The 27,988-nt window shown below is 45.0% G+C and overlaps 15 protein-coding genes across 15 annotated transcripts; 10 read left to right on the forward strand and 5 right to left on the reverse strand. All coding sequences in view use genetic code 12, as the record gives it.

Annotated features, from left to right (window-relative positions):
* Positions 1 to 862: 862 nt before the first annotated feature.
* Positions 863 to 4,078, forward strand: TSC11 (TORC2 complex subunit; the record flags this gene model as incomplete). The annotated part of the gene is made up of 1 exon (XM_025481488.1): positions 863 to 4,078. The coding sequence occupies one exon, from the start codon at positions 863 to 865 to the stop codon at positions 4,076 to 4,078; it is 3,216 nt and encodes a 1,071-aa protein (XP_025336106.1).
* A 189-nt stretch (positions 4,079 to 4,267) lies between these two features.
* On the forward strand, positions 4,268 to 4,693 carry CXQ87_003004 (uncharacterized protein; the record flags this gene model as incomplete). Its single annotated transcript, XM_025481489.1, has 1 exon — positions 4,268 to 4,693. The coding sequence occupies one exon, from the start codon at positions 4,268 to 4,270 to the stop codon at positions 4,691 to 4,693; it is 426 nt and encodes a 141-aa protein (XP_025336107.1).
* A 25-nt stretch (positions 4,694 to 4,718) lies between these two features.
* On the reverse strand, positions 4,719 to 5,363 carry CXQ87_003005 (uncharacterized protein; the record flags this gene model as incomplete). Its single annotated transcript, XM_025481490.1, has 1 exon — positions 4,719 to 5,363. The coding sequence occupies one exon, from the start codon at positions 5,361 to 5,363 to the stop codon at positions 4,719 to 4,721; it is 645 nt and encodes a 214-aa protein (XP_025336108.1).
* Positions 5,364 to 5,820: 457 nt separating this feature from the next.
* On the forward strand, positions 5,821 to 6,542 carry ASF1 (nucleosome assembly factor; the record flags this gene model as incomplete). Its single annotated transcript, XM_025481491.1, has 2 exons — positions 5,821 to 6,273; positions 6,324 to 6,542. 2 exons carry the CDS (start codon positions 5,821 to 5,823, stop codon positions 6,540 to 6,542), a joined length of 672 nt encoding a protein of 223 aa, XP_025336109.1.
* Positions 6,543 to 6,624: 82 nt separating this feature from the next.
* CXQ87_003007 (uncharacterized protein) lies at positions 6,625 to 8,009 on the reverse strand (the record flags this gene model as incomplete). Its single annotated transcript, XM_025481492.1, has 2 exons — positions 6,625 to 6,932; positions 6,977 to 8,009. 2 exons carry the CDS (start codon positions 8,007 to 8,009, stop codon positions 6,625 to 6,627), a joined length of 1,341 nt encoding a protein of 446 aa, XP_025336110.1.
* A 1,505-nt stretch (positions 8,010 to 9,514) lies between these two features.
* Positions 9,515 to 10,899, forward strand: CXQ87_003008 (uncharacterized protein; the record flags this gene model as incomplete). The annotated part of the gene is made up of 2 exons (XM_025481493.1): positions 9,515 to 10,016; positions 10,043 to 10,899. 2 exons carry the CDS (start codon positions 9,515 to 9,517, stop codon positions 10,897 to 10,899), a joined length of 1,359 nt encoding a protein of 452 aa, XP_025336111.1.
* Positions 10,900 to 11,130: 231 nt separating this feature from the next.
* RHB1 (putative GTPase) lies at positions 11,131 to 11,679 on the forward strand (the record flags this gene model as incomplete). The annotated part of the gene is made up of 1 exon (XM_025481494.1): positions 11,131 to 11,679. The coding sequence occupies one exon, from the start codon at positions 11,131 to 11,133 to the stop codon at positions 11,677 to 11,679; it is 549 nt and encodes a 182-aa protein (XP_025336112.1).
* Positions 11,680 to 11,790: 111 nt separating this feature from the next.
* IFG3 (Ifg3p) lies at positions 11,791 to 12,865 on the reverse strand (the record flags this gene model as incomplete). Its single annotated transcript, XM_025481495.1, has 2 exons — positions 11,791 to 12,811; positions 12,858 to 12,865. 2 exons carry the CDS (start codon positions 12,863 to 12,865, stop codon positions 11,791 to 11,793), a joined length of 1,029 nt encoding a protein of 342 aa, XP_025336113.1.
* A 771-nt stretch (positions 12,866 to 13,636) lies between these two features.
* CXQ87_003011 (uncharacterized protein) lies at positions 13,637 to 15,772 on the forward strand (the record flags this gene model as incomplete). The annotated part of the gene is made up of 1 exon (XM_025481496.1): positions 13,637 to 15,772. The coding sequence occupies one exon, from the start codon at positions 13,637 to 13,639 to the stop codon at positions 15,770 to 15,772; it is 2,136 nt and encodes a 711-aa protein (XP_025336114.1).
* Positions 15,773 to 16,066: 294 nt separating this feature from the next.
* CXQ87_003012 (glucose-induced degradation complex subunit) lies at positions 16,067 to 17,499 on the forward strand (the record flags this gene model as incomplete). Its single annotated transcript, XM_025481497.1, has 2 exons — positions 16,067 to 17,439; positions 17,481 to 17,499. 2 exons carry the CDS (start codon positions 16,067 to 16,069, stop codon positions 17,497 to 17,499), a joined length of 1,392 nt encoding a protein of 463 aa, XP_025336115.1.
* A 21-nt stretch (positions 17,500 to 17,520) lies between these two features.
* On the reverse strand, positions 17,521 to 18,501 carry CXQ87_003013 (25S rRNA (uracil2634-N3)-methyltransferase; the record flags this gene model as incomplete). Its single annotated transcript, XM_025481498.1, has 1 exon — positions 17,521 to 18,501. The coding sequence occupies one exon, from the start codon at positions 18,499 to 18,501 to the stop codon at positions 17,521 to 17,523; it is 981 nt and encodes a 326-aa protein (XP_025336116.1).
* An 86-nt stretch (positions 18,502 to 18,587) lies between these two features.
* UBP1 (ubiquitin-specific protease) lies at positions 18,588 to 22,330 on the reverse strand (the record flags this gene model as incomplete). The annotated part of the gene is made up of 2 exons (XM_025481499.1): positions 18,588 to 20,629; positions 21,031 to 22,330. The coding sequence occupies 2 exons, from the start codon at positions 22,328 to 22,330 to the stop codon at positions 18,588 to 18,590; spliced, it is 3,342 nt and encodes a 1,113-aa protein (XP_025336117.1).
* Positions 22,331 to 22,728: 398 nt separating this feature from the next.
* TRM12 (Trm12p) lies at positions 22,729 to 23,922 on the forward strand (the record flags this gene model as incomplete). Its single annotated transcript, XM_025481500.1, has 2 exons — positions 22,729 to 23,385; positions 23,788 to 23,922. 2 exons carry the CDS (start codon positions 22,729 to 22,731, stop codon positions 23,920 to 23,922), a joined length of 792 nt encoding a protein of 263 aa, XP_025336118.1.
* A 702-nt stretch (positions 23,923 to 24,624) lies between these two features.
* Positions 24,625 to 26,361, forward strand: CRZ1 (DNA-binding transcription factor; the record flags this gene model as incomplete). Its single annotated transcript, XM_025481501.1, has 1 exon — positions 24,625 to 26,361. One exon carries the CDS (start codon positions 24,625 to 24,627, stop codon positions 26,359 to 26,361), a length of 1,737 nt encoding a protein of 578 aa, XP_025336119.1.
* Positions 26,362 to 26,509: 148 nt separating this feature from the next.
* SAM50 (SAM complex subunit) lies at positions 26,510 to 27,985 on the forward strand (the record flags this gene model as incomplete). The annotated part of the gene is made up of 1 exon (XM_025481502.1): positions 26,510 to 27,985. The coding sequence occupies one exon, from the start codon at positions 26,510 to 26,512 to the stop codon at positions 27,983 to 27,985; it is 1,476 nt and encodes a 491-aa protein (XP_025336120.1).
* Between the last annotated feature and the right edge of the window lie 3 nt (positions 27,986 to 27,988).

Consider the following 27,988-nt stretch of genomic DNA (forward strand, 5'->3'; position numbering starts at 1 on the left):
CGCCTTCCGCTTAATCCTTTGTGGCTGAAGTTACTCTTTGTTTGTATATCTCGAGAATTTCCCGATCTCAGTGTATTGTGTTTTGCGGTGTGGCACTGCAAGTTTCGCATCCCCTACCGATGAGTTGAGGGAAGCCGCAATTGACTCAGCCTTACGTGAGATAGAAGCAATTGAGTTTCATGGAGTGTGATCGATTCAAACGCAATACTCTTGGCTCTCTTGCCTTTTTAGTCCATGGGGTGCCGATAGTGCAGGTGCCACCGGTTGTATGGTAGGGAGCAGAAAGTCGAACATGGATTTAACCTTTTAGGCTTAAACTGTTGATTCCTGGATTTAAAAAATACACGGTTGAGTGAGGCTTACCTGGGGTGCCTGTCATTTATGGTCGAAGCCTCAACAGGTGCATTTTCGGCTGTTGCTGGGCATACTTCTTCCGATGTTCTTTAAACTACTTTTCCACTTCACTTTTGCTCTTGCCCTTGACCTAGCTCGAGGGAGCTGTTTTCACCAAACCACCTCTTCAACTTCACCAATACTTCTTATCGCTATGCATTCATGCCTCAATTCACGTCTAACGCACGGGTAATGAAAAAACGTATTTCGCAGCCAGCTGCCAGTATGGACTACCACTTACGATTATCATCACCAGCATCTTTTCAACGCAAAAAAAAAAAAAAAAAAAACAGACCTCAAAGCGGACACCTTCCTACGAACTCATATCCAACCCCCAATTGTCCCTTTTAATCCACGGAGTCTCTCGCCAAACTAGAATCGTCTATCGTAATGGTCCCCGAGAAGCATACTTCGTCACGTGCGCGACCCACCATTACAACCGGGTCTTTCTCCATAAACAGCATCCCAAATGCCATCTGAAGACCAGCCGCCAGGCCGGTCGCCATTAGCGTCCTTCTCGCCTGACCCACTCGATAAGGCATCGTTTTCACCATCTAACGAATCCAGAATACGTTCCTATACCCTCGACAGCCTCAACATCAGCTCCATAGAAAGCTCCAAAGGACCCCACCAGAGGTTAGAAAACTTCCGTCAGAAAAATTCACCCGAGCAAAACGTGGAAGCTGCATCCTGGACTTTCACTGAAATTCTCCAAAATTTGTCTGTTCGCGAGAAAGACGATGTTTACTTGGTGATAACCAAGTGTAACCAGCTAGTGGAGCTTCTCCAAGACACCCCTTCGTTAAAACATGATATGGCCATAGATATGGTCGTGAATAGAATTCAGTTCATGTTCTACCACCCGGCCCCACAACTACGGTGTGCCGCTTACAGAGTGCTCCGCTACTCTATAGCCTCTCTGGACTCAATCTTGTTAATGGTCCAGCTGAAAATCCTAATATCCATTATCGTGTCCCTCTCAGTCCCCTGTCCGCTACTAGAAAAACAGGAGGCCCTCAAATTGATCCGTGAGTTTCTCAATGTGTCTGATGGCGCCAACTTTATCTCGGTAGGTGTGATCAAGGCATTGGTAGCGATAATCGAGCACGACAGCGAGGAAGACGGGAATATTAACGCAGGAGCCCCAGTACCACAAAATGATCAGTTTGCTATACCCACTTCATTCACTAAATTATGCATCGAGACAATCTGCGAAATAGCTGTGCTCAAACCTCACATCGTCTTCCATGGTGGTGGCCTCCGTTTAATGATGTCTCTCATTATCAATGGTGCTTCAGATATCGCTACTTCATGTCTCGTGGTATTTATGTCAATCCTAGACAAACCAGAGGCTAGACTATTCCTTCGAAACGGCTTAGATCTAACATCGCTCACCTCAGTGTATTCACTCGTGGATGAGGACGACGAAAGTAAGCTGTCCAACAGCCGAAAGTTTTATAACAGAGCACTCAAAGTTACATTCCTTATATCGGTCTTTCTCAAGTGTTGGACCGGCATCATATGCTTTTCTCATAACAATTTCGAGGCCATTCGAATAATCATATCCAAGCTCAAGGGAAAGAGTAACAAGGTTCGCAACATCATTATGGATTTGTTGCTCGATGTGCTCCGAATTCAGGCACTTCCATGGCTTGAGGACTCCTCCATTTTTGATCTAATCACTAGCATGCATGTATTCTTGAGCCCTGGCGGTGAATTGGTCGACGAACTTGACCATCAGTATTTGGATATACCGCCAAATAGCTTCGAGAAAACTGTCATTTCACATTACCAAGGCTTGATACTCCAGGTTCTCCTCAGTTGCGGTGTCGTTCCCTTGATTTTTGACATCATTGATAAAAACAACGACGAGAGTGTATCATCGAAAGCTACGTTTCTCTTGACAAACATTCTCAGATTATCAATGGAGTTATTACCGAGGGAATTTGTTCAGGAACAACTTTCGGAGGCCTACAAAAAATCCCTTTCTTTAACGTCAATCTACAAAATCGAAAGTGCGGCGAAAGAGCAGATGAAAACCGTTATGACTGAGAGAAAGCGAGGTGAAGTCAAATCTCATGTTAAAGATATGATCATCCAAAATCGGGTGAAAATGGATGATGCTACACTCAAAACCCTTATTTCAAGAACAAGGATACTAAATCTGAAAGATTTCGAGGACTGGGACTGGGCACAAATGTCACATCTTTGTCAGGGACCGCTTAGAGACCAGAAGAGATTTTTTGACATCCAGGAAAAGTATCCCAAGGTTTTGAGATATCTCATGTCCTTTTTTAGACCTTTCAAGTATCGTTTCAGTCGAGCACCTCTTCGTCCTGACGACAGCTACAAACTTAAGCACCCAAAACGCGTAATTCTTGTTGGCTGTCAACTCATCGAGGCATTGCTCCACCATGAAGCTGGATTCGAGTACCTAGCGTCCAACAAGCTCATGCCTCAGTTAGCGGAAATTTTCGCTCAAGTGAGTCCTAATAGCGGTATCAAGGCCGAAGAGCCAATTTTGTCCACCAAGAAGCTCGAAACAACTCTCAGTATCGGCTACGTCAAGTTTGTTGGCGTGCTTTCTGCTAGCAATAAGGGTCTAATGATCCTAGAAGAATGGCAGTTTTTCCAGCTCATAAGCGACATCATCGATGGTAATGCTGAGAGTAACTCAAACGTGCATCTCCTTTTCAATTTGTTGAACAACCTTAATTTTGTTTTAGACAGCCCGTTGAGAATACTTCTTTCAAAGGTCCTAACGATATCCAACGAAGGTACAAAGTTGTTCACACTCGAAAATGTGATTCCAAAGCTTCTCAAGGTAGAAGGTTGCCACGACTATGTGATTCGGAGTCTTGCAAATCTTTTATATGACGAAAGTAAGGCTGTTGTCGCACTTGTGGTATCGTATCTTTATGACTATTATGTGGTCAAGGGAAACATATCTCGCATCAATTTATTCATCGATATGAGACCTTCCACATTAGTATTGTCAAGACATTCGAAAGGTAAAGAGCTTCTTTTGTTGTTTTGCACTACCACTACAGGATTTAGATTGCTACATGAAAACGGTCTCATTCAACGTCACCTCCTTTTGACGACCCGAAGCTTGCAGAGCTTCGAATACTTGGAAAATATCGAGGGAACCTTGAAAATGTACCTTTACCCATTCTCAAGCATACTTCAGCGTGTCAGGAACACGCGAGACATCAACTGCCATCATTTCTTCTATTACCTACTCAGTACTGAAGAGGGCTTCATTTATTTCAACAGCCAAAGAGCTCTTCTCGACGACATAATCAACAAAACGTTCTTCATTGTTCAAAAACTCCGTTTGATTGAAGATCAACCTGTGACCACCAAGGCGCCCGACTTCCTTTATTCTCAAACCAGACCTGCAGCTGTTGAATCAAGTAGCAGCAAAACAAATAGTATCGGGAGCGACGAGAGCGACGATCTGTATAAGTTAGACTCACCGAACAGATTGCATGCCCGAAGCGACTTGTCCTTCGCTCATACGAAGGAGACATTGTCTGAAACGCTAAACATCAAAACTGCAGAGGATGAGGAAGAGTACATGTTGATGAGACTCAAACAATACCTTTGGATACTTGGAGAGATTGCATCGTCCAAGTATGGTATTCAAATTCTAGACCCCTCTACAATCCAGTATGAGGAGTGACCATGTCATTGAGTTGATGCATCTGCTTTATCAAAACTCTAGAGAATGGCAAATTCGAGGCATTGCTTTTCATCAACTCGGAAAAATGGCAGCTACGAATGAGGGCATAGAAATGCTTGATGATATGAAATGGATTTCGATAGATAATCGGAGCCCCTGGACCCGCTTTACTTAGCATATCCAGAGTCTATGCGAGGTGAGGATTTGTTCAACCTTGAAGTCCTCAATCCATATGAAGATTCCACCTATATCTCCCTTTTTGGTAATCATGGCGATGAACTATGGGCAAACCAACAACTTGATCTCGATGCCGATGATGGTTTAGGGTTACAGACAAACCAAAAGTTGGATGACAAGGCTTTGAGCTTGATCAATCACTTAAGCTCAGTCCTAGGAAAGATTGAAAGAAAAGCCACGAAGGAGCTAAACTCGATCAAGCTGAATTATGGTGAGATTTTTGAAAGCCCTATCTTCTTCCTTAAAACTATCCGTTTGGTGGACAAGGGCAAGTTCAAATACAAGACGAGAAACTTCATCTTCGGTCTTTTTGATACAGTGAAGATTATGGAAACACTCGTGAAACGGAGCAAGCGCGGCACTAGTGGCCGTAAGTAAATATTCGCATATTATAGACCTAGCATCACTGATCTCTGCTGTTCGTCCTTCTCTTCTTTTTGGGTGCCAGCAGGTTAGGGTCATTGTATTCCCTAACATCCTTGCCTCGGATTTCAACAGGTTTAAACTTGGAGACGACCAAGTGAGGATAATTGCGGCGAACCCACATTTCAGTTTCTTGCGGGTTGACCTCAACTGTATCTAGTTCGTCCTGACGAATGTCAGGTATCAGTTCGTCCACTGCCAAATTAGCGTTGTATGACTTTTTAAACTTGATGTTGGCTGGTAGTTCATTCTGTGCAATTTGAAGTAGAGGTTCAAGTGTCAGTTTCAATTCGGGCTTCTTTTGAAGGATCTCTTCGATTCGTCTAGAATCTAGATCTAATGGTTGTTCGATTGGCTCTTCATCACGGCCCTCAAGCTCAGCCATGTAGTCAAGCAAAGCATCGATTTTACGTCGATAGCTATATAGCGTTTGACGTTGTGCCTTCTCTGTAACCGCCAACCTCTGTGAAACCGTGTATACCTCATGAAAATGCAGTTGAAGTTCTTCATACACCTTGCCGTAATCCGTATCGTCTACTTCTTGCGGTATCAAACTAATGTCTTTGTTGGAACTGTCGTTACTTCCAGAAGAAGCCGACGTGGCCTCTGTGTTCGTAGATGCCATGCCTGTCTTGAGAGAATCAATCCAATCTCTCGACTCATAGCGTCTATTACCGAATGGTGTACGGGTGTATAAGAACATCAAAGCTTTCGATATAGCAGCATACTCCAAAACAACGTCTCTTTTGATCGAATTTAAGATTTCACTGGCAGTATAAAGGGAGCTGTCTTCAAACAATTGCAACTTAACAGCTATTCCAAGAATTTAATGCAAAGAAGCCTCCTTCCAAGCATTCAAGAGGGGAAAAAGGGTCGTATGACAGACAATATTGAAAAATCAAACCTAGACTATCTCTAAGAGTTCACACAAAATCTAGACAACCTCTTTACTGGTCCTTCCAATGAATGGTAGGTTTCGAAGAATTATCATATTCCTGCACCTGTGAGTACGCGTCAGAAGGATAATATGGAGCTTCAGAAAAACGAATAGAAATCGCAACACCCACAGCCCATTTCTAAACATGTCCATTGTTTCCTTGCTTGGAATTGAGGTGTTGAATAATCCAGCTAAATTTTCAGATCCATATGAATTTGAAATAACTTTCGAGTGTTTGGAGCCTTTGAAGGAAGACTTGGAGTGGAAACTTACGTATGTGGGTAGTTCACGCTCGCTAGATCACGATCAAGAACTTGATTCCATCCTCGTGGGCCCTGTGCCGGTTGGAATTAACAAATTCTTGTTTCAAGCAGACCCTCCCTCCCCAGAATTGATTCCTGCAAGTGAGTTGGTCAGTGTGACGGTGATATTGTTAAGTTGTTCATACGCGGGTAGGGAATTTGTCCGTGTTGGTTACTACGTCAATAATGAGTACGACTCTGAGGAGCTAAGAGAAAATCCACCTGCTAAGGTTCAAGTTGAGCATGTTGTCAGGAACATTTTGGCAGAAAAGCCTCGTGTGACGAGGTTCAACATTGTCTGGGACAGTGAGGATGGAAATGCTGATGAATACCCCCTGAACAACAGGTCGATGAGGACGAAGAAGAGGAAGAAGAGGAAGAGGAAGAAGAGGAGGAAGAAGAAGTCGAGGAAGAGGAGGCTGAGGCCGGTGATGCCGAAGAAGACCTAGAGGAAGACATTGAGATAGACGAAGAATCTCAGAAGCCAGACCAGGACAAAAATGAAGAAGTTGACACCACAATGGGCAGCAGTGCAGCCACGCCCAACGACAAAGCCGACAGCTGATGCTGCTGTAATTATGTAATAGAAAAGGAATAGTTACATTAAGTGTAGGGCCAAAATATGTAATCATGACAAGGACATTAATCTATGAGGTTTCTATAAGAGCATTGATGACTTGACTTAAACTCCGGATTACTTCCTCGTCAAACTGAGAGGATTCGTAACGGGAAACCCACTTATCAGGGTGCCAGCGGAGACGCTCTTTCTTGAGTAACGTCATCAATGTGTTGGGCTCCGAAATATAGTCGTAAAATGCAGAAACGGATTTAGAATCCTGAATGAGGTCAAGCATTTCTTGTTTAGAAAGCTCACACTCAAAATGCAAAAGTAAGGGTAATTTGTCGTTGCTGGAGAGGTAAGCGTCTCGAGTGCTAACTTTGTCGCCATCCTCAACTTCGGGGTGTCCATTGGGGCTTGAAGGTAAGGATCATTGATACGTTTGTCCCCGACATGAAGATCTTCATCTCCCTCATCCATCAATCCAGCAGCAGACATAGGAAATTTTCCGACTACCTCGTACTTCCCGCCTGTGGCTTCGGCAAAATCATTATTGTTATAGGCATTCTTGAGCTGTTGCGAAGGGTTGAAGGATGGATATGCAGAAGTTGGACGGGTCTGGGGAGTCTCGTACTTGAATGGGATGTCTGGGATAGGTTTGACGAAGGAGAATCCATTAACACTGCCAGAAGTATCCTCTGTGAACGGCGAAGGGGCACGCGAATTGGCTGGAGTTGACTGACTTATCGGAGTGGATTGAGCAGGGTTGCGTTCAGGTTCTTCCTCAACTGAGTTATCCCCAAAGGAGTCCTCATCGCCCGCGTTGTTGAGTTTGTCTATGAGAGGCTCTGAACCAGCAGAAACCTTCGTTGAGCAGGAGAGGTTGAGTAAAGGCTTCTTGAGACGCAGGGGATGTGAGGGCGTTGAGTCATCCTTTAACTTGAGCTTCTTTCTAGGCTGTATCGGGCATGGAGTCGAGTATGACGTAGAGAAACTGATCTTCAGGAGAGACTCGCATGAGTTTTGATCCACGAACGAGTCTCTAGAAGTAGGTAGGTCCGAGGATTTGATCTTGACATAATTGAAAGCAGGCGTTATAATCATGTCCAGTGAGGAATCGTGCTTTCTTTTGCGAACAAACATGGGAGGGGGTCTTTCTTCAAGGTCCAGATCACTGCTGTAGTCAGTCAATATGGTCTGATTACCGGCACAAGCCAGGCTATTTTCTTCATCATCAGAGGCCTCGATTGGCCCCAACTCCCCTTGGGTCAAATGTAGCTTATCGAGCTTTTTCATGGGCGAGATCATCATCACCAGTTTAGATGGATTCACGTGTAGTGGAGTGGAGGCGCCAGCAAGAAATTCATGGCTTGTGGAGGAGTCGGGATGATCGTCATTGTCTGAATCTGGAAGCCGCTGCTTGTACCATGGTGGAGGCAGCGATTCCAGCGGTAGCAGGCCTGAAAAAGGCATATTATAGGCCGAGTTTTGGTAAATGTTAGTGGCAGATGACGTTAAGGTGTGGGTTTGTTTTGATGTGGATGTACTGTACACAACACGCAACAGAAGGGATCCAAGCGCGAAACCGCTTGCTCCGAAAGATGGAAAATAGATGTGGAATCATTTGAGCCTTTTCTGGCCAAATTGGGCTAAATTCATTATTTTGCGTTTTTTATTTTGTTAGTATCGTAAGTTCCGAAGTATATATTTGAAGTATGAGAAAAGCTCCAAAAAGTGCTTCCTTGGGCATAAACACATACACAGCTGCAATACATAGGAACCTCTCATTATTATCAACAGGAGCAGAAGAGCCTAATGGCCTGCTGGTTTCTTCTTCATCAATTGGTCAGCCACAATTATGACTCAATTATATCTGATTGCGTACAAGTACGAAGTCAAACAAGAAAGTGTGACCATAGACGTAAACCAAGTAGGATGCAACCCACTGAGCGTGTGATACTGAAGATGTCTTTGTAAACACGGCCCTGTCCGAACAGGTGTGACTAATTATTTCGAACTCAGCGAATTAAAAAGAGATACATTAGCTGGTAGGCTTTTCGAGACGTGGATCACCACGAACCATGTTTGCGCCTGAAGTCGTGATGTCCAATTACTCAATCTGATGTTTTCTTCCCCCACAAATATTGTTCTCATAACGTGTTTCAAACGGAGCAGAAACCTAAACTAACCTCACTCACATTACAGTCCGCCGCAGCGTCATCCCTATCGCTTACGCTAAGCCTACTGCCATCGGGGAGTCGAACGATTGAGAATGTCGTCTTGTCATCTGAGACAAAGTTTATGAAAGTCGAGAGAAGGCAGAACGTCAAATCCACATCCGTAAACCACACAGCACTGTTCTTGTACAGAGAAGTCGGGAGTCGTTGCTCTTAGAGGCTATTCATGATGCTACCAATGACGGGGCTTAAAACATGGGGCCCGGATTTGTCACCGAGGCATTCGTAGCACCTCGGCTAAAACCCTGCATCGGTGACAGCGTACGGCGTGGTATTGAAACCATTCGAGAAGAGGAGAATAGGAGGTTTTTGCCCGCTACACCTCTGCGAAATTTCAAAATGCAGCCATTCACAGACGCTCCATGGCCGGAACGAATTATAATGCCTGTCAAGTCGGATAGTCCTGCAGACACATAGCCGAGCCGAAATAAGGCTGCACCCACGTTTTCCAACCGAGCAGGCATCCCCTATAATGGCTTGAACTCGCACGCTTTAAATCCCCAATTCTGCGGAGCTCTCCTTTCCACGAGGCTGTGCTGGTGACAAGGCGAGCCAGATGCAGCGACACAATGCATGCACAAGAAATATAACCGCTAGGTCAGTGGTCCCAATCCACTGCAGCCGGTTTTCCCATGCACGCCTTATCATAGAAACCCGCAGCGCCACACAGCAATTTTTGCGGAATCATATAACTCTTTCATAAAAACCCGTATACGACCCTACCCTAGATCTTGTGAATTAATGGGGCTATCTTCCGACTACGGCCTTGCTCGACGTATTGTCTCATCTCCGCAAGAGCTATCATTTGCCGGCATTTCCTTCTTGACTCTTCAGGCTGTCCTAGAAGTCGTCATCGTATGTCTAGCAGGGTTTTTTGTCGCTAAGTCCCAGCTTTTGGGCACCACTGGGCAGAGAATGCTCTCCCAGTTGAACGTGGAGTTGTTCACTCCGTGTTTGGTTTTCACCAAGCTTGCTCCATCCTTGTCTGTTGACAAAGTGCTCGACATTTTCATCATCCCTGTGTTCTATGCCGTGTCCACAGCAACGTCATATTTCTTCTCCAGGGTCATGTCTCATTTGATGGTACTCAATGTTGCTGAGTCTGACTTTGTTACTGCCATGGCTGTCTTTGGCAACTCAAACTCCTTGCCTGTCTCCTTGACCATGACTTTGGCCTACTCATTGCCTGACCTTTTGTGGGACAGAATGGAGGATGACACGCCTGATAAGGTCGCCTCCAGAGGTATGTTGTACCTCCTTATCTTCCAGCAATTGGGCCAGATTTTGCGTTGGTCTTGGGTTACAACAAGCTTCTAAGAAAGCGTACTCCGCAAGAACTTGATGACGCCATCACCAGCGGCGAAGTTAGGCCCTTGGGAGCCGACATGGAACGTCAGCACTCAGGCACTGATAGAGATGAGGGCTCCATCGAAGATGTATCGCCCGCAACGACGCTTGCTGCCGACTTTCCCACCATGGCTCCCCCATCAGACTCGGACGATTCCAGTCTAGTGCAGAAGCCCGGGCACGAGGTGCACGGCAACATCATCAGAAGAAAACGGCACAGTTTTATCAACTGGAAACCAGTGGCCAGCTTCTTTGCATTCATGAACCCTCCTCTCTATTCGATGCTTGTCTCCGTACTTATTGCGTCTGTTGGATCTCTTCAGAAGCTATTCTTCCAGGAAGACAGCTTTGTGAGGAACACCTTGACCAAGTCGATTGAAAATCTTGGCTCTGTATCGATTCCGCTCATCTTGATTGTGTTGGGTTCAAATCTCTATCCATCGGCCGACATTCCTCCGGCCTCGCTTCACTACAAGCGTATTGTGGTTGCTTCATTGATGTCGAGAATGATCCTTCCGTCGTTGGTAATGCTTCCATTGATTGCCCTCTGCGTGAAGTTCATCAACACTTCGATTCTCGACGATCCTATCTTCTTGATTGTCGCATTCATTCTCACGGTGTCACCACCAGCGATCCAGTTATCGCAGATCACCCAGCTCAACGACATTTACCAGAAAGAAATGGCCGGTGTGCTTTTCTGGGGTTACGTGATCTTGACACTCCCAACAACCATTTTCATTGTGGCCACCAGTTTGGAGGTCCTCAAATGGTCGTTGTGATTTATTTACGAATTAATACATTTTGAAAAGAAAAAATAGTGACACTTCGAAACTAATAAGTACAGCAAAGATAAAAGGTTCTAGGGAGCGCTCACGAGGTTCAAGGCAAGCGCGGAGTGCTTTATCTATCATACCAGTCACCATTCCTCTCAAAATGCTGTGCAGGCTTCTGGCAGACTTCTCACCTTCTACTACAAGTTTTCGCTCCAGTAGAGTCCTGTTTGCATAGTCATGGTCAAGGCAAGAAAGATTGCAGTGGTTGGGTCACGTTCGGTCGGCAAGCTGTCGATGACGGTGCGCTTTGTCGAAGACCACTTTGTCGAGTCCTACTATCCAACCATCGAAAACCAGTTCTCCAAGGTCATCAGCTACAAGAACCAAGACTACGCCATCGAGATTTTGGATACAGCAGGTCAAGATGAATTTCTGATCATGAACGAGAAGCACTTGGTCGGTATCCATGGTTACTTGCTAGTGTACCTGGTTACTTCCAGACAGTCGTTCGAGTTGGTGGACGTGATAAGGGATAAGATCCTAAATTCCATAGGGGCAGACTCCATGCCCATGGTTCTTGTCGGCAACAAATGCGATCTAAACTTTCAAAGGCAAGTGGAGACGAATGAAGGCGAGGCGCTTGCGCGGAAGTACAACTGTGCTTTCTTGGAGACTTCGGTGCGTGATAATATCAACATAAGCAAGTCGTTCGAGGCATTGGTTGATCTGATTGAAAAGATCCAGAATCCCGAAGTGCCCAAGCAAGACAAGTGCGTCATTGTCTGATGAACAGAAGATACCACTCTTCTTACGATTACGATTTATAGGGCCCAGGTCCTTTTTCATGTCCCCTTTTCATGTCTTATTTATAGTTATATACACGGTAATCGGCCAGTTTCAAAGCTTCAGGTGGCCAAGGGCTAGCAGAACTGCCTTATCTGCCATACCGAGCCCTGCCTGATACCCGTATCCGGCTGCACCGTAGTTATGAACTAACACCTTATCAGCACTCACAAATTCCTTCTCAATGCGAACCCCACCTTCTCTTCCAGGACGCAAGCCGGCTACGACTCTGAGGATCTCGAGATCTTCGATCCGGTTGCCCTTGCGATTGTCCTCAAGGATTTTGGGGTATAACTTGGTGGTTCTCTGTAAGATGTCGAGTGTCTGATCGCGGAAGGTGTCTGGAGTCCAGTCATTTTTTTGCAAGTAGCCTCCTAGAATCAATTGATCGTTGGAATTTGGCCTTTTTATAATGTAGGTTGGTTTGTCGTTACCCCATCTCATGACATTTTCTTGAATGTGTGGGGCCTTGATTACCACCACCTGACCTCTGTATGGAATGCTCTTGGGATCATTAACTCCTCCGAGTTGTCTTGAACCGAGACCAGTGCAATTAAAAACAACTTTGGTGCCGTCAACAAAAGCATCACGAATATTATCGAGCCTCTTGCGTTCAAATGTCACCCCTTGGCTCACCAAGAAGTTCTGGAAATTGACAAGAAACTTTGGACAGTTGAAATTCCACGTAATGAATTCGATTCCGTACTCCACACCATCTGGCAAATAGTTACTTGGAATGAATGACAAATCGTAAAGGTAGGACTCCAACGAGTTCAATTTTTCATCCGAGGGACGTGTGTCCCAGTACTCAGTAGACTTTACCCTGTCCAATCCGCATTTATAGCCGCCCAAGAAATGCTGCAATCTTCCCAATTCCTTGTATGTCATTTCGTCAAAAGCCAAAGTCTGAGGATCATCCCCGGTGATACATGAAAAGTTACCACCAGCATATGGGGAGGTATACTTTATGGACTCGTCACCTGGAAGAAACTCTCCGATGATTGAGATGTCCTTGGGGTGCACATTCTGCTCGAGAAGCTTGTAAGCCGTGTAGTGGCCGATGATACCGGCGCTGCTGTTAGCTTATATTCTGGGATACTGCAATTTTGAACATACCCTACGATAACATAGTGTGGCATTGTTGAGATTTTGTGGAGAAATCGAGCGCTTTATAAGTGATGGTGTACAGTGCCGTGAATCATAGACAAATTCCGTTCTTCAATAGGTCGAATGATCCGGAGATAAGGTGGTCTGATGAAGATTGTCAAATTTCTGAATCCCGCTGCTGGAGTCGTTTTGCAGATCTTGTGTGGAGACCGATCACGCCACTATGTATGCCGTTAGACTTCCTTGAGCTATAAGAGCGGCTTAGCACAGCTCGGAGATTGAGCCAAGCTTGTGGTATACAGGCAATTCTCTACGAAAATGGCAGGTGTTGGATACAGTTTAAAGTCTACCGTAAGATTGTGCAATTTTCTTTGACAATGAACGAATGGTGACGTTATTTCTTAGTTTATGCTCGACAAAGGCGGAGGATCTTGATTTTCGCAGCCATTTTAACGTTATGTCGGTAACCCGAAAAATTCAAGATCTTCATTTTCTCTTGGCTTTTCTTCAACTTATCAAGATTTGTAGCCAGACAAATATCCCTTAAGCAATGCTTCAACTGCCGCAAGACTCAAAGTCGAAAGCAATCTTGGTCTACACCTTTTAGTTAAGTTGGCTGAATTGGGTCTCTCTCATCCATGAAAGGTTTATTCTAAATGGCCACCAACATTCCATCTAATCTGCACTGAATATCTTGACGAGAAATGGTCCGACATTGTTGCATTCGTGGCTCGCGACATCAGCCATCTAATCGCTACTCTATCATCCAACGCGCCTAACTGCGCCGATAACCATGGGTCTAGATAAGCGAAAGAAAAAGTTTACATTAAAGCCCGGGCCCTTGGTTTCCAAGGATAAAATACCCTATGACTATTTGGTCATGATCGACGCTGGGTCCAAGGGTTCCAGAGTTTATGTCTACAACTGGCTCAACCCCAAGCATGCCCTAGAAGCCGGGTTAGATTTGCAGAATAGCTCAAAGGTGAATTTGGTTCATGAACTGATGTTGGGGGCTGATCCAGATGACTCTGACGACGAGAACAACCTGGAGGAGAAGCCCAAACCGGTGAACTTCCCCTCCATATACCTGGACAAGCTTTGGCACAAGAAAATCCAACCAGGGCTCTCGTCATTCAATCAGAGCCCACAGAAGGTAGGAAAACGTCACCTTCGATACCTTCTTTCTTATGCGAGTGCTATTGTTCCGAAATCGGAACATCATAGAACACCCATCTTTTTGCATGCCACGGCAGGAATGAGGCTCCTTCCTCCGAAAGAACAACAACCCATCCTAGAAAATGTCTGTGAATACCTTCAGACTAACTCTGACTTCTATGTTCCCCACTGCAAGTCTCATGTCAATATTATTGATGGAGACATCGAGGGCTTGTACGGATGGCTCTCAATAAACTATCTTATCGGAGCATTTGACTGGCCAGAAGAACATGCTCACGGCAAGGAACACAACACGTATGGCCTACTAGATATGGGTGGGGCGTCGACCCAGGTGGTATTCCAACCTAACAGTACTGAATCCAAGGAACACGAAAACAACTTATACAAATTATCTCTTGGCAAGCTACCTCTTCGAAGCGAAAAGAAGAAAGAGAAGAATCAGGGACATCAAAATATTGGAGCATTCCAGCCGCCCGAGATAAAAGAGTTTGACATCTTTTCAGATTCCTTCTTAGGTTTCGGCATGTTTCAGGCACAAAGCAGGTACCGTTCTATCCTAGTGGAGAACTACAAGAAAGCTAATGATATTCCCGAACTGACAAACTACTTCAGAACTCCGTTGACAGACCCATGTTTACCAAAGGGCTACACAACCAAAGAACTCGTGAATCATAATTATGTTGATTTTACTGGTGATTCGAATTTTGAAGAATGCTTAACTTCCATCTTCCCTGTTATAGAATCTTCTACTCACCATACGGGTAAGTCACCAAGCTGCCTTAAGCTAGGTCTGACAGATAAGGTGAGCTCCTGCTTGCTCGACGAGTTGATTCCCGCTTTCGACTTTGATGTAAACCATTTCATCGGTGTGAGTGGATATTGGGACGCCATCAATGCTTTATCATCTTACGGAAACTTTGAAAGAGACAAATCCGAGAAGTACGACTACTTGAAAATGTATTCAGCAACGTCGCAGTGGTGTACTCGTTCGTTTAAGGAGATGATTGAGAGAAATAACTTACGCGACAAAGATGAAAGAATCAAGGAGGAGGAACTTGCTCAACTTTGCTTCAAATCATCGTGGATTCTAAACTTCTTGCATGTGGGACTCGGTTTCCCTCGTATTGGAATTGATGAAGGTCCGCAAAAGGATGACAAATTCAAATCCCTACAACTTGTGGAGAAAATGGGTGGACTGTCATTCTCTTGGACTCTTGGAAGAGCTTTGCTTTATTCTAACGATGAATATGTACAAGCATTCAATAACTACACTATTGAGAAAACGGGCAGTTCAGACAATCTCTTAAAAAGACCTGGTTACTATTATACTGCGAGAGAAGACGCCTATCAATTTGGTGCTGAATCATTGGAATCATTTCCAAGACCGTTGTATTCTCCTGAAAAGCCCGGGACGAAGTATACCGTTTTTGACTACGAGTATGACTATGCATCACATCCTTACGAGCTGAAGTGGTACTTGAAGACTCACAGATTTTATGGAAGCCTTATTTTCATGTTGATGGTATTGGTGATCATCGTACTCATGTTAGGCAGGAAGGGACGCCATGATATCGTGAGCGCTGGAAAAATGGCGGTGAACAAAGTTTTGCTCCTAGTAGGACTTCGAAAATTTGCATACACTGTTGTACCTGACTATGAAGTATCCGACTCATACGAGCTTCGAGACGCTAATGATGATTTTAGGCATGAGGGCACAAGCGCATTCACTGTTGCAGATGAGGAAGAAGTCTGATGTGGAGAATTCGCAGCCACTAAGGATAGCGAGCACATCTAGTCAATTGTTACTTCCCAGTACATTTTAGCATCGAATCATTTGAGAAATGCTACTCTCCTTACCAAGGTAAAATACTGCTTGATAGTTTTTATCCCCTTTTTACATTCTTTTTCCTCCTTCATTGATACCATCATGCCATGTTGTGCTGATAACGAGGTGGCGGCACTGTATGTAAGTGGCAGGGAGCGGTCGTAGAAACCACCACTTTACCACTCGATCCAAGGAAATCCACAATTATCAGTAGGCTACTAAATGAGTGAGCCGACCGTGAACTTCAGCGTTCAGACGCGTCAGGTTCAATTCACTGTTCCGTCTGAGCTTATCAAGAAGAACTTCAAAACGATCCAGAAACTTGTGGAGAAGCTGAAGAAGCTGGTCTCAGAGGAAATCAGCAACATAAAGAAGAATCCTAATCTTACCAAGGAAGAGAAACTCCTGATAATACGAAAGCTCATCAAAACTTTCGAGGCATACCAAAAGAAACTCGCAATAGCAATACATAATGACGAGGACTACAGAACGAGATTGACTACCAGAGCCAAGCACATCAGTGCTTTGAAAAACTTCACATTAGATCATACCTCCTCAAATGAAGATAAGCATACCGATGAAGACGATAAGCTACTAGATCTTCACAACGAGAAACTCATCAGTTGGTATAGAGGAGAGACGAACCTTTTGATTATTGATTACTTGTTGAAGTCAAACACAAGGAAAGATAAGAACCTTGGAAGTGAGCTCATGAAGGGTCTTGCGCCAACGTTCGAGTATGACATCACAAAGTTGGTGGACCATGACGTCTATGAAAGCTTCAACAAGGTCTTCTTGTCTATCAACATGGATCACGATCTAGAGCTAATTGCTGCGTGGTACAACGACAACAAGAACTCTTTGAAGAAATTGAGCTCTAATTTGCAATTTGAAATTCATTATTGTAAATATTTGTCAATGATTGAGACCGGGCAAGCACTGGAGGCAATTTCATATTGCAAAACCTATCTCGCACCTTACGGTAATATCAAGAATTACCTGGGCGATGATCTTATCAATTTTGAAAAAAATCATAAGAGACTCACAAAAGTTGGCGCCCCGCTTGTGTATGTGTCGATGTGTCTAGACGCCTATTCTAGCGAAAACGGAGGTCCTAGCAAAGAACTTTCATCGAGATATTCCAAGTATAATGCATTGATGTCCGAGGAACGTTGGAGAGGACTTTCAAAATGCTTCACCGAAGACTTTACAAAAATTTACGGCATTCCAAAGACCTATCCATTGTTGGTCCTATTGTCAGCTGGTCTTTCGAGTCTTAAAACGAAGTCATGTTATTGCAACGACGAAAACACAATTTTCAAAACTCACAAAAATGAAAAGCTTGAAGTCAGCAGTTGGCGTGACTTATCGCTTCGCGGGCCGAATTATTACTACAAGCTCTTGAAAAAGATTAACCAGTGTCCCGTCTGTTCCCCCGAACTATTCCATTTAAGTCTGAACCTACCTTATGCACAATTACTCACAAGCATCTTGAACAATCCCTTCAAACTTCCAAACGGCAATATCTATCCGTTTGAAAAGCTACTCAACCCGACTAAGAAGATGCTTGAAGCGACAGGAACACTAGGCTTAGAGTTAGTCAGGAACAATCAGCTCATGGACCCTCTCACACGAGAAGTGTTCCTGATAGATGATTGTGTTAGAGTATTCCCGGCCTAATCATCGTCACTATCGCTATCATTGATGGGCTTTCCCCTCTGCTTGTTAATTTTCTTTTTGTCAGGAGTTTTGGGATCCTTGAGGTCAAAAATATAGATCCTTGCATCACGCTCGGCAGCTGGCTTTGTCGTGTCTCGAATACCATTAGTCCTTTTATGATGATATCCCTCGAAAGCCGACCATTCAAACTTGCCTGACTGGTTGACTAAAAGTCCTTCGCTCCTTGCAAGAGCTTTCACACCCCAAGAAATATACGGCTCACCTTCAAATAGGGAGAGAATAACATCTGCTCTCGTTTCGTTTTGCGACTCTGCATACCCACCGAGGTCATTACTAGCCGTCTGGTTCGCCATATCAAGCAATTCGTGAGCACTCTTAAAGTAGCCCAACACCAACTTCTGATGGTCTCTGATGTTTCTATCCACGTCTTTCATTCCGCGGCCGGTGTGTGGAAAATTGAACATCACATGGTTTAGTTTTTTGTATGGCGTGAACAACTTGGTTCCCGTTTTCTTGCGATTAGCGTTGACTAGCTTCAATGCAAATGGGATGTTGGTGGCATCGACTTGATGTAGGACCCTGGACCCCTCATTTTTCAAATATAGTAGATGATCTTCGGCTCCTGGATACTTGGACTTGATTTCCTCCTCGGAATCGTAGCTGGTTGCGATTAGATTTTCTGGATTAATGAGGTGATTTCTGACAAGTGAGCTGGCAAAAGAGAAATCGCCTTCCCCAACTAGTAGAAGCGTTTCATCACGATTAAATGGCACTAAAGCCTTAATATGATGCTGCTGTTTCTTAGAGCCTTTGCTCCTACCACTCTTGATAGACTTCTCTTTATCAGCTTTTTTTGTGATGGCTTCCTTGACGGCTTGTTGTCTATTTTGCTTCAATTGCTCATTGACAAAGTGCTTCAGTAGCGCACCTTTGAGCCCCTTTCCAACAATCTGCTTGTTCTTGGGCTTTTTGGCCATAACGTATAGTTCTTGATTTTTACGATGAGCATCGCGCGTGAGATTTGGTTCTATGCGTGGAGATCTATTCGACTATATTAAGGATATTAAACGTGGAAGGCTCTTTCTTCGCCCAAGCGGTATTGATCCTGAGACGACGTTGCATCTTCAACATTTTTAGCTGTAGCATCGACGGCTCCATCGCTGGTAGCTGATTCGTGGGAGTTTGACTTCTCTATCTTGAGCTCGTCCATGACGTCGCCCTCGTCCTCCTCATCAGACAGTGACAGCAGCGACTCATCTATATTTTGAGAGTCATCGAGCTTATTATTCTGAACCTCAGATGCATCGGCTTCTTTTTCTAGCTCCTCATCGTCGAGCTGTACCAAGTTTTCGACCACCTGATCATCCCACTCATAGAATAACATAAAAGTTCCCTGGGAGCTCAATACTTCTGCCTCATTCACAACGTAGACCGATTCATCACTAATTCTCCACCAAGTGCCACGGTATTTCCTGTAGCAAATGTAGTGACCATAATTGTGAGTACCGTAGTGAGAAATTACCGCCTTAAGGTTGTATAGAAGATCTGGATTAGCCAGATGAGGTACATCTGAGTTAGGCTGTGGAGCTTCTTTCTCATCTTCAGAATGAAGCTCGTTGGAGGTGCCATTGTATGTGGAGTCTTGCTTTCTGAATGGAAGTCTAGCATCCATGTTGACATCCTTTGGCTCAGCGACATATGGATTAAGATCAAGCTTGAAAGGGAACCTCACCGTTTTGGAATTTTTAACAATCATATAAGTGCGTGGGTCAAATACGGAACGATTGATGTGGATGCAAAGTAATGGCGGAGGTCTGCTCAAAAGGGCCTGTTTAGTTTTCGTCGTTTTTCTGATCATGCTCTTAGTAGTGAGACGTTCGAAAACCTCATCAGAGATGTGGTCTTTGGCGAGTTCGTCGTCAATCTCACTGATACGCTTCTGGAAATCAGCACTCAAACGCTCATTTGAGTTACTCTTGATGCTGTCAGAGAGGAATTCCTTCGTCTGCATCAAGCCACATCTATTACAGTTCACTTCATCGATCATTTCAGGTTTGCTCCACTCATTGAGAAGTTGGTGCAAGGTGAAGTTGCTATAGCTTGAGGCATCGTAAGGTAAGTTCAAACTCAAACCACTCAACACGGAGTAGCGAATACCTCCGACCTCACCGCAGGTAAGACATCCAATTCGTTCGGCGGAGACACCATCAACTGGAGTGACGAGCTCAAGAGGGAGGACCTTACCCTCGCTGTCAGGTATGTTTGGATCGACTTGATGAGCAGGAACGTAAACGTTTCCGAGTTTGCCGAGGTTATCGCATCCAAATGGTAGCCTGGTGAGAAGTTTCGAATCGATAAACTTCACCAGGTCATCCTTCAGTTCACTCTCAGATTCAGGCTCGGGTGTAGCCTCTCTGGACTTCGAAATACTTTTGTACTCTTTCTCGACGATTCTCATCACGAGCTGGTAGAATTCCTGGGCATCTTCCTGACTGTATCCAGTAAAGAAGTTCTGTTTAGGGCCATTAGGCATCTTATTAAGTAAACCTCTCGTGCTGAATTCCTTACCCCTCGAGCCATAGGCACCATTTACATCGTCGAGCAACTTCTTGAGAGCTCTAGTAAAAACCAAGTTTGTGCGGAGCTGGCTCATGCGAGAAACTGGAATGTTGGCATCAGCCATGAGCTGTACTTCTGTGTTGATATTTCTGTCGATGAATTGTGTGAGTTGCTTTGACGATGCCAACGATTGAATGACGGAGTTCATGAAGCACGTATTGCCGTCATTGCTGATACCACCTAGTTCACCACCATTTTTCATAGCAAAAAGAGTCTCCCGGGAGCTGGAGGACGTACCCGAGCCACCGAAACGGGAACCAAAGCCAGTGGAGGATAAGAATCTGTAGTTTGAGTTCATTGAGCTTAGCACTTTATTTAAGATTTGGGGAACGTTGAACGCAAGTGGGAAAAAAATAGCGACGGATGCTGCTAATATGGCGATGGCTGTGGTGGCACCCTTGTTTCGTTTGGCGATCGAGGAAATGAGGGAGATCTTCCCGGAGACGTGATTCTCAAGAAACTGCTGATAAGACAACTTGTCGAATGCTAGGAGCGGGGATATGAGACAAAGTAAAATAGTAGAAATCAACACTAGTCGGATACTTTCGCTCATACAGCAGAGGATGGGGTACTGCTGGACAATGACAAGAAGGTGAAGACTTCAACAGAATGGAGTCTTGTGTTACTTCAGGATAAGCGCAAGTTGGCTATGCTGTTTTCACGGGATGAATGACAAAATCAAAGCTTTGTTTGGAAAGATTTGCCAAATGATGAATTGCTGACGGCGCACTGGTCAGATTTTTTTTTTTGATAGGACACAGAAGAACTTGTAGGAAGGTATTGTATGCGAAGAAGGCAACACACCATTTACTGATAGAAGACTTTCAAAAGTATTTAAGCGTACGTCATCGTCATTTACTATTAACGTCTTTGATAAATTGGGGGACCATTACGGTTGAAATTCTGGTACTGACCTTGTGGAGGGCCACGGCTCTTGCCCCACCCACATTTCAATGCCCTACCATTGACAGAAAAGCCAGTCAACTGTACAATAGCCAAGGCAGCCCTTTCGTGGGTGTCATACTTGACAAATGCGCACCCCTTTTCGGGGTGAAACTTGAAATCAACGATGAAGCCGAAGTTTTGTAGCAATGGGATTAGATCGTCTTGCTGAGTAAAGTGAGCAATATTGCCCAAATACACTGTGGTTTGCCAAGATGGCGTTTGTCTTAGAACGATGTCGTAAGACTGAGGGGACATGACAGCGCCATTAATAGCAGGACCGCCAAACATCGGTGAGCCATCTGAGATCTGCGGCAGAGCCATTGGAAAGGGCGATGGCTCGAATGGTTGAGGCATATGGCCATTTGTGTGACCGTTTCCATTTAAAATTGGATTTGGACTTTGGTAGCCACGATATTGGCGGGGTCCCCTGTTGTGGTTGTTATAATTGTTGTAGTTGTTGTAGTTAGCAGGTGGGTGGTTGTCGTGCCGCATATTATTGTTCGAATGGGGATGGCCGCCTTTGTTGTTCTGCTTATGACTGGCCCAATTGCATCTTATGTTTCTTCCACTGAGAGGTTTTCCGTTCATAGTCAGTAAAGCCAACTCAGCATCCGATAGCGTGCTGAAAGTAACGAAACCGTACCCTCGGGATCTTGAAGTTTGCATATCCCACATTACGTGAGCCAGCTTTAGGGAGTTGAATACGGAGAAACATTTTTGCAAGGCTTCATCATCAACTTCAGGGGACAAATCACCGACAAAGATGTTGTAGACTGGTTGTTCCGGGTTCTGAGCAGTGGAAAAGGTGGCTGATTGGAATGCATAATTGATCCTGAGCTCGTTGTCATGAAGAGCCTTTCCATTCATGGAGGTCAATCCTTTTTCGGCACCTGATTCGTCGTGGAATTCTATAAATGCATAGTTGAGGTCGGGCTTGTTTTTGTCATTCAATATCTTGACCGAAAACACGTCACCAGTGCCAAACAACTCCTTTAGCTCAGTCTCTTCAACGGACTTCACTAAGCCTCCCACATATAGAATCTTCTTGGAAATCTCTCGACCTCCATTGGTGGCACTGGCTGCATTGTACTGTGATTGTTTCTGACTGTTTGGGGTAGAGGTGGTAGATTTTGGTGAATTAGAGAACTCTGCTTTTTGTTCAGATGCCTTTTGCGTGGTAAGATCGGAAGTTGTGGCCTCTATTGTCGGCGCTTGGGGTATGTGGTTTTGTTGTTCGGACATGGTGTTGAAAATACTGGATCTGTTGTGGAGATTATGGATAACAATGGCTGAAATATACCGAGTTCGGGCTCTTCACGAATTGGATGTGATAAGGATTTCACCGTTCGGGTCGCCTCAAGCCAGTGGACAATGGCAATTGAGGCCTGTGATTTCAGGAACTGGAAGTAGTTGAGAAAAATACTGGTCTCAGATTTTTAAACTTTTTTTTGGTGCGTTTCGGCGACACGCTCTGCAGTAAATTCAATCTACAAGGTCCGCCAAAATCAAGATTCACTTCATCTCGAAAATTCAAATCTTCACTAATTCATCTACTTATTCCTCTTCTGGTTTCTACAACTGGACAGGGCTGGCAGTATTCCGCGACGCGAACACAGTTTAGCGCTTATACTAAAACCAGCATGGGTTCTAAGATTCTTGTGAAGGCGCCTCTGCAGATCAAGAAGATCAAGAGCATTCTTGAGGAGACAAATGTGTTTGACAAGAGGAGGAAAATCACAAGATTAGATGGAGTTGCTTGTCTATATTCCTCAGGGTCCATGGCTGAGATGAGCGCTCTACTAAGTGATTTCCAAGACGCCATTGAGGTTTTCGACGACACAGGCACTGCCCCTGTTGGAGGTCTACAAGGTGCTGTGCTGGATGTGATAGGATCTGATTCCTATTTATTGAAAAATCTCCCGAAGAAATGGTCGTTGTATCCACCCATGGTGCTTTTCACAGGTGATCTGTTCAGCACCCCAGAGTGGGATGCATACTTTGAGACAAGCGGCAAATCTAAGTTATTTGAGCACCTTCTGAAAACATTCTTTGCTGGATACACACATTTTGCGGTAAACCAGCCAATCATCGAGTCCGATGTGATGCGCAGACCCTTTGACTTGGTACCGATATACGGAGACTTTGGGCCGACTCCTGACGACCAGAAATACAATAACCCAACTCAACAGGATTTTGATGAGGCATTTTGGTGTACGGCAAACCAAAACGGAATTGCTCAAGAATGGGCACCCCGCTACACTATGTTCTCACGAGGAAACATCACAGAGAAGAAAAGGGTTCTAGGGTTTGGGGACCTTCTGGGCCAAAATGTGGTTGACCTATATGCTGGTATAGGATACTTTACCTTTTCCTATCTCGCCCTCGGAGCCACGGTTTTTTGCTGGGAAATCAATCCTTGGTCCATAGAAGGTCTACTAAGGGGTCTCACTAAAAATGGTTGCAAATATAGGCTAGTGAGACCTGGAGATGCCTTCACGTCAGATACTTACACAACTGAAATTACCAACGGAACCAAAGCGTTTATTTTTCATGAATCGAACGAAAATTCGGTACGCCGTCTTGGTGGCCTCGGCATCACCATATCACATTATAATTTGGGGCTCCTTCCTCTGCTGAGGCAGGGTTGGCAGGTGGTCACCACACTCGGGTGCGAAAATGCCATTGTTCATGTCCATGAGAATGTCCACAAAAACGACTTTGAATCGCTAAAAAGAGAATTACAAGAGTATTTCAAGGGGAATGTGACTCATCTTGAAAAAGTTAAAACTTTTGCGCCAGACGTGTGGCACGTTGTTGTCGACGTCAAAGTGTGAGGCAGAGGCGGCTGGCGTGCGTTTTCCACCGTTTTGGGTCACCGCAGCACTGCCTCGGCGCACGAGAGGCATTTTTTCGAAACACAATCAGGGAGATCTTGGGCGGCTAACGGCCGTCACGGCATTTTTCAAGTACTTTCTCTGCAACCGAATTTTTGCTGAGGTTCCAAGACTTTTTTTCACAAAGGATTCTTAACGGGGTCCTTACCGAATTAGGGGTGCCGCGGCTGAACAAGATCCATCGGACAAGTTAAGAACAACTCCGTATGTTGCCCGGATGTCCTCGAGAGTTGAGGCACGCCAGCCGCAGCATGTTTATCAGCAAACGCCAATTCGTTGATTGTCTCTCGCAGCCGTCAGCTGAATCAACTCTGTCAGACTCTCTAAGCCTTCCTTCATTGGTCCACACTCCCTCCGCATGCTGTACTCCATATAATCGGGGACTTCAGCGTACTCGGTGAGAACTGTTTTTTTTTTTTCTTCTCCGGCGTCCCTCCCAATACACTACACACATAACCCCTCGAGAGTTTTTTTCCAGAATTTCCACTATAGCTCTACCCTGTTTTCGCCCTACCAAACTTCCGGTTTTACCACTACCTCCTGCTGCTATTCCGGGGTTTCCTCAAAGTCCATCACGTGACCCATCTCCCTTACCCGTTTTCAAGAATACACAACCGCAAAACGTTCTTCCCACAACTCGTTATGTCTCTGAACGTCGTCAAACGGGAAGAGGAGGAGCTCTATGACATGCTCAACTTGTCACCACCGCACTTTGAGTCCTCCTTGAACATAGCGTCCCCAACCTCGGTACTCTCGAAAGATATGTTCAACAGCTCCTCCAGTATGCTAACAGACTCACCTGTCTTGGTAAACAACGCTAATCCGCTTCAGGGAAAGCAGCACGACTCGTTTGTGCAAAACGTCAACATCAACTTGTCTCAGGACAACGGCGTGACAAACTCCCTACATCACAGCCCTTCCGGCCTCGACCTCCCACCTTCCTTAAATGTTAACGTCAGCTCATCGCAGAATGCCCTGGATTTACTTTCCCCTAACAACGTGCCTGCGTCATCTTTTCTTAATCCAAGAAGTCCAGATACCTACTCGTCACACTCATTATATTCTGAGTATTCCCTGAATCCAGGCTCTCCCTATCAAGACGCCATGTCTCACTTCAGTGATGCTTACTCGGACACGAGACCGCAAAATTTGAATCAGAATTATCTCGAGCCAGCCGCAAATGGTCGAGGTTCAGGAAACTCGTTTGATTCGGAAATATTTTTGGGCGAGTCCATCTCATCAACAAACTTGTACAATATGTCAGCGCAACATTCTACAATGCCGCAACAGTCTACAATGCCGCAGCAGTCCCACCATATTCAGCAACTCCAGCAGTCTATAAATCAACCTGTCAGCAATCCGCTGTACATGCAAGTTCCTCAAATCAACTGTGAAGACGGCACTTACGAGAACCAATACGATCGACTTACAGAAAACAACCTCATGAACTATACCGAGAATATTCAGCCTGACAACAACGGCCATGAACAAAAAGAGATCAAAATTCTGATTCAACAGGCACCTGATATCGTGGCTGCGAAAACACCTTCGTTGTTCAGCAACTCGTCGCACACTTCTTCAGTTCAGAACTCACCTGGTCAGCAGGTCTCGGCCGGAAACAGTCTTAAACCACTGGGAAATCTTTCCAGCCCATCTTATACCAGTCCACAAGCAACACCCACGAGCCCAATGTCAGAGAATGATCCTAACGGCCTCTTGAAGCCCGATGAATTTCAAAACCTCAAGCGTGGCCGCCAGAAGGCTCACTCAATAAAGGCTCACTCTAGACTGCGATCACCAAATAATTCTGGTTATTCAAGTGAGGAGATCGACGATGAGGAATCTGCTGACACTGGAGATAACGCGGTGTCTTCTCGTGAGAAGATGTTGGAACTTGCACTGACCACCCAATCTACTAGACGGACCCAGAAGCATCCCTCGCTATATGCGTGTCATTTGTGCGACAAGAGGTTCACCAGGCCATATAATTTGAAATCACATTTGCGAACGCATACCGACGAGCGTCCATTCACTTGCAGTGTCTGCGGAAAAGCCTTTGCTAGGCAACATGATAGAAAACGTCACGAAGATCTCCATTCAGGTGAGAAGAAATTCCAGTGCAAGGGTACCCTCAAGGACGGTACTCCGTATGGCTGCGGCAGAAAGTTTGCTAGAGCCGACGCCCTCAGAAGGCATTTCCAGACAGAGTCAGGTAAAGAATGTATCCGATCGCTCGTGGAGGAGGATGAAAGAGAAAGACGGGCAGGAAATGGTAATGCTTCGGGAATTCAACTACCGAGCGGTGACTACCTCAGTCCGTCTAGTTTGAGCCATCAGTACAATAACGTTCCACAGGTTGCCATTTCACCCCCAGATTGATTCACGAGCTAGAAATCTGCTGGCTCAATACCCAAAAGTCAATACAAGAAACAGAGCATTTCGTTTGTAGTATTAGTAGTCTATTGTGGTGCATACGCGGTAGCCGCACAAGCGCTTTTATCAACTTTTTCAAACTACTACCACCAAGATGTCGCTAGATCATGAGGAGTCCATGATAGATAGGATCTCGGTGGGTGCTGACGAGGGCAAAGATTTGAATCTATCCAATGAAGAGAAGGAGCTTCAAAAGCTTATGGCTTCAAAACAGCAGATGATGATGGACCAAAGCAAAAGCTACCTCGAGGAACTCTTTAAAGAAAACTCGACAATCCCAGTCAAATTACGCAATGTCCAGGTGACAAACTCCCAATACTTTAGAGACTCGTTTTTGCAAACTCAGCTTAGTCCGCTTCTCAGAGGGAACGTGATGAGCTTAGCCGACTTTCTAAACAGTTTGGAACAAGTGCATACTCTGTTTATGAAACACGATATACTAGAGCAATCTATGATAGGTTTACATCAGCTCCCGAAAAAGATGTGGAATAATAAATCCCCGCTTACAATCGATATGGTCCCTGTTTTCAACGTTGTTCCTCAGAAGCGCTTCTTTACAAAGACGGGAACAAATATTGGCAATGGAGAAGGTGATGGTTACATCCAATTCAGACTCAAGAATATCTTTGGTGGTGCTGAAACACTCGTCTTCGATGCTGTCACTGGTACTAAAACACCATCGTCATATCTTCTCAACTACTCGCAACCGGTTTTCAATCGCGCTGACTATCTTTGGGATACCCTGGCATTCATAAACACGAGAAAGCTAGAATGGATTCAAAGTAGCGTTCAAACCAAGGGTATAGTGACACGCATCAATACGCGATATGACTCGAACTTGAATCTTGATGTTGCTTGGGAGAACTCCTGGAGAGCACTCAGTAACCACGGGTCTCGTTCTCTCGAGGTTCTTACTCAGCTGAAGGACACTTTTAAATCATCAGTTACTATGGGTGCCTCTTATGACTCTCGAGACAATAGAATTGGTCCTACGAGAGGCAATCTAGCAAGACTAGGCGTGGAATACAGTGGCCTTTTCGGATTCAACAATGTGAAGTTCACCAAATTCCAATGGGAAGGACAACTGGCGCTAGGCCTAGGTCAAAATCACTCACTCATTTTTTCTAACAAGGCTGGTTTACTCCTCAACGGTGACAAACTGAAGACGAATATCCTCGATCGTTTCCACATTGGAGGCCCCAACGACGTTCGCTCCTTCTCACTTAACGGTCTCGGTCCAAAGGACCAAAATTCATCAGTGGGCGGAGATTGCTTCTTCAACGGTGGCATCTCTTTACTCAGCCATATACCCAAAACTCCAAAGGACACTAACTTCAAGATCATCAACTACATAAACTTTGGTAAGTTGGCCTCGATCAACTCTTCCAATACCACCAAGGATATTGTCAAGCTCTTCTCGACTGGCTATTCCCTTAGCGCTGGGTTTGGTATACTCTACAACCATCCGATGGCCCGCTTTGAGCTAAACTTTGGATTGCCCATATTTGCCCACGCGAACGACCAGGTCCGTAAAGGCATCCAGTACGGTGTTGGCGTATCATTCTTGTAACGA

This window comes from Candidozyma duobushaemuli, assembly GCF_002926085.2.
Source record: "Candidozyma duobushaemuli strain B09383 chromosome Unknown C_B09383, whole genome shotgun sequence".
Classification (NCBI taxonomy): Eukaryota; Fungi; Ascomycota; class Pichiomycetes; order Serinales; family Metschnikowiaceae; genus Candidozyma; species Candidozyma duobushaemuli.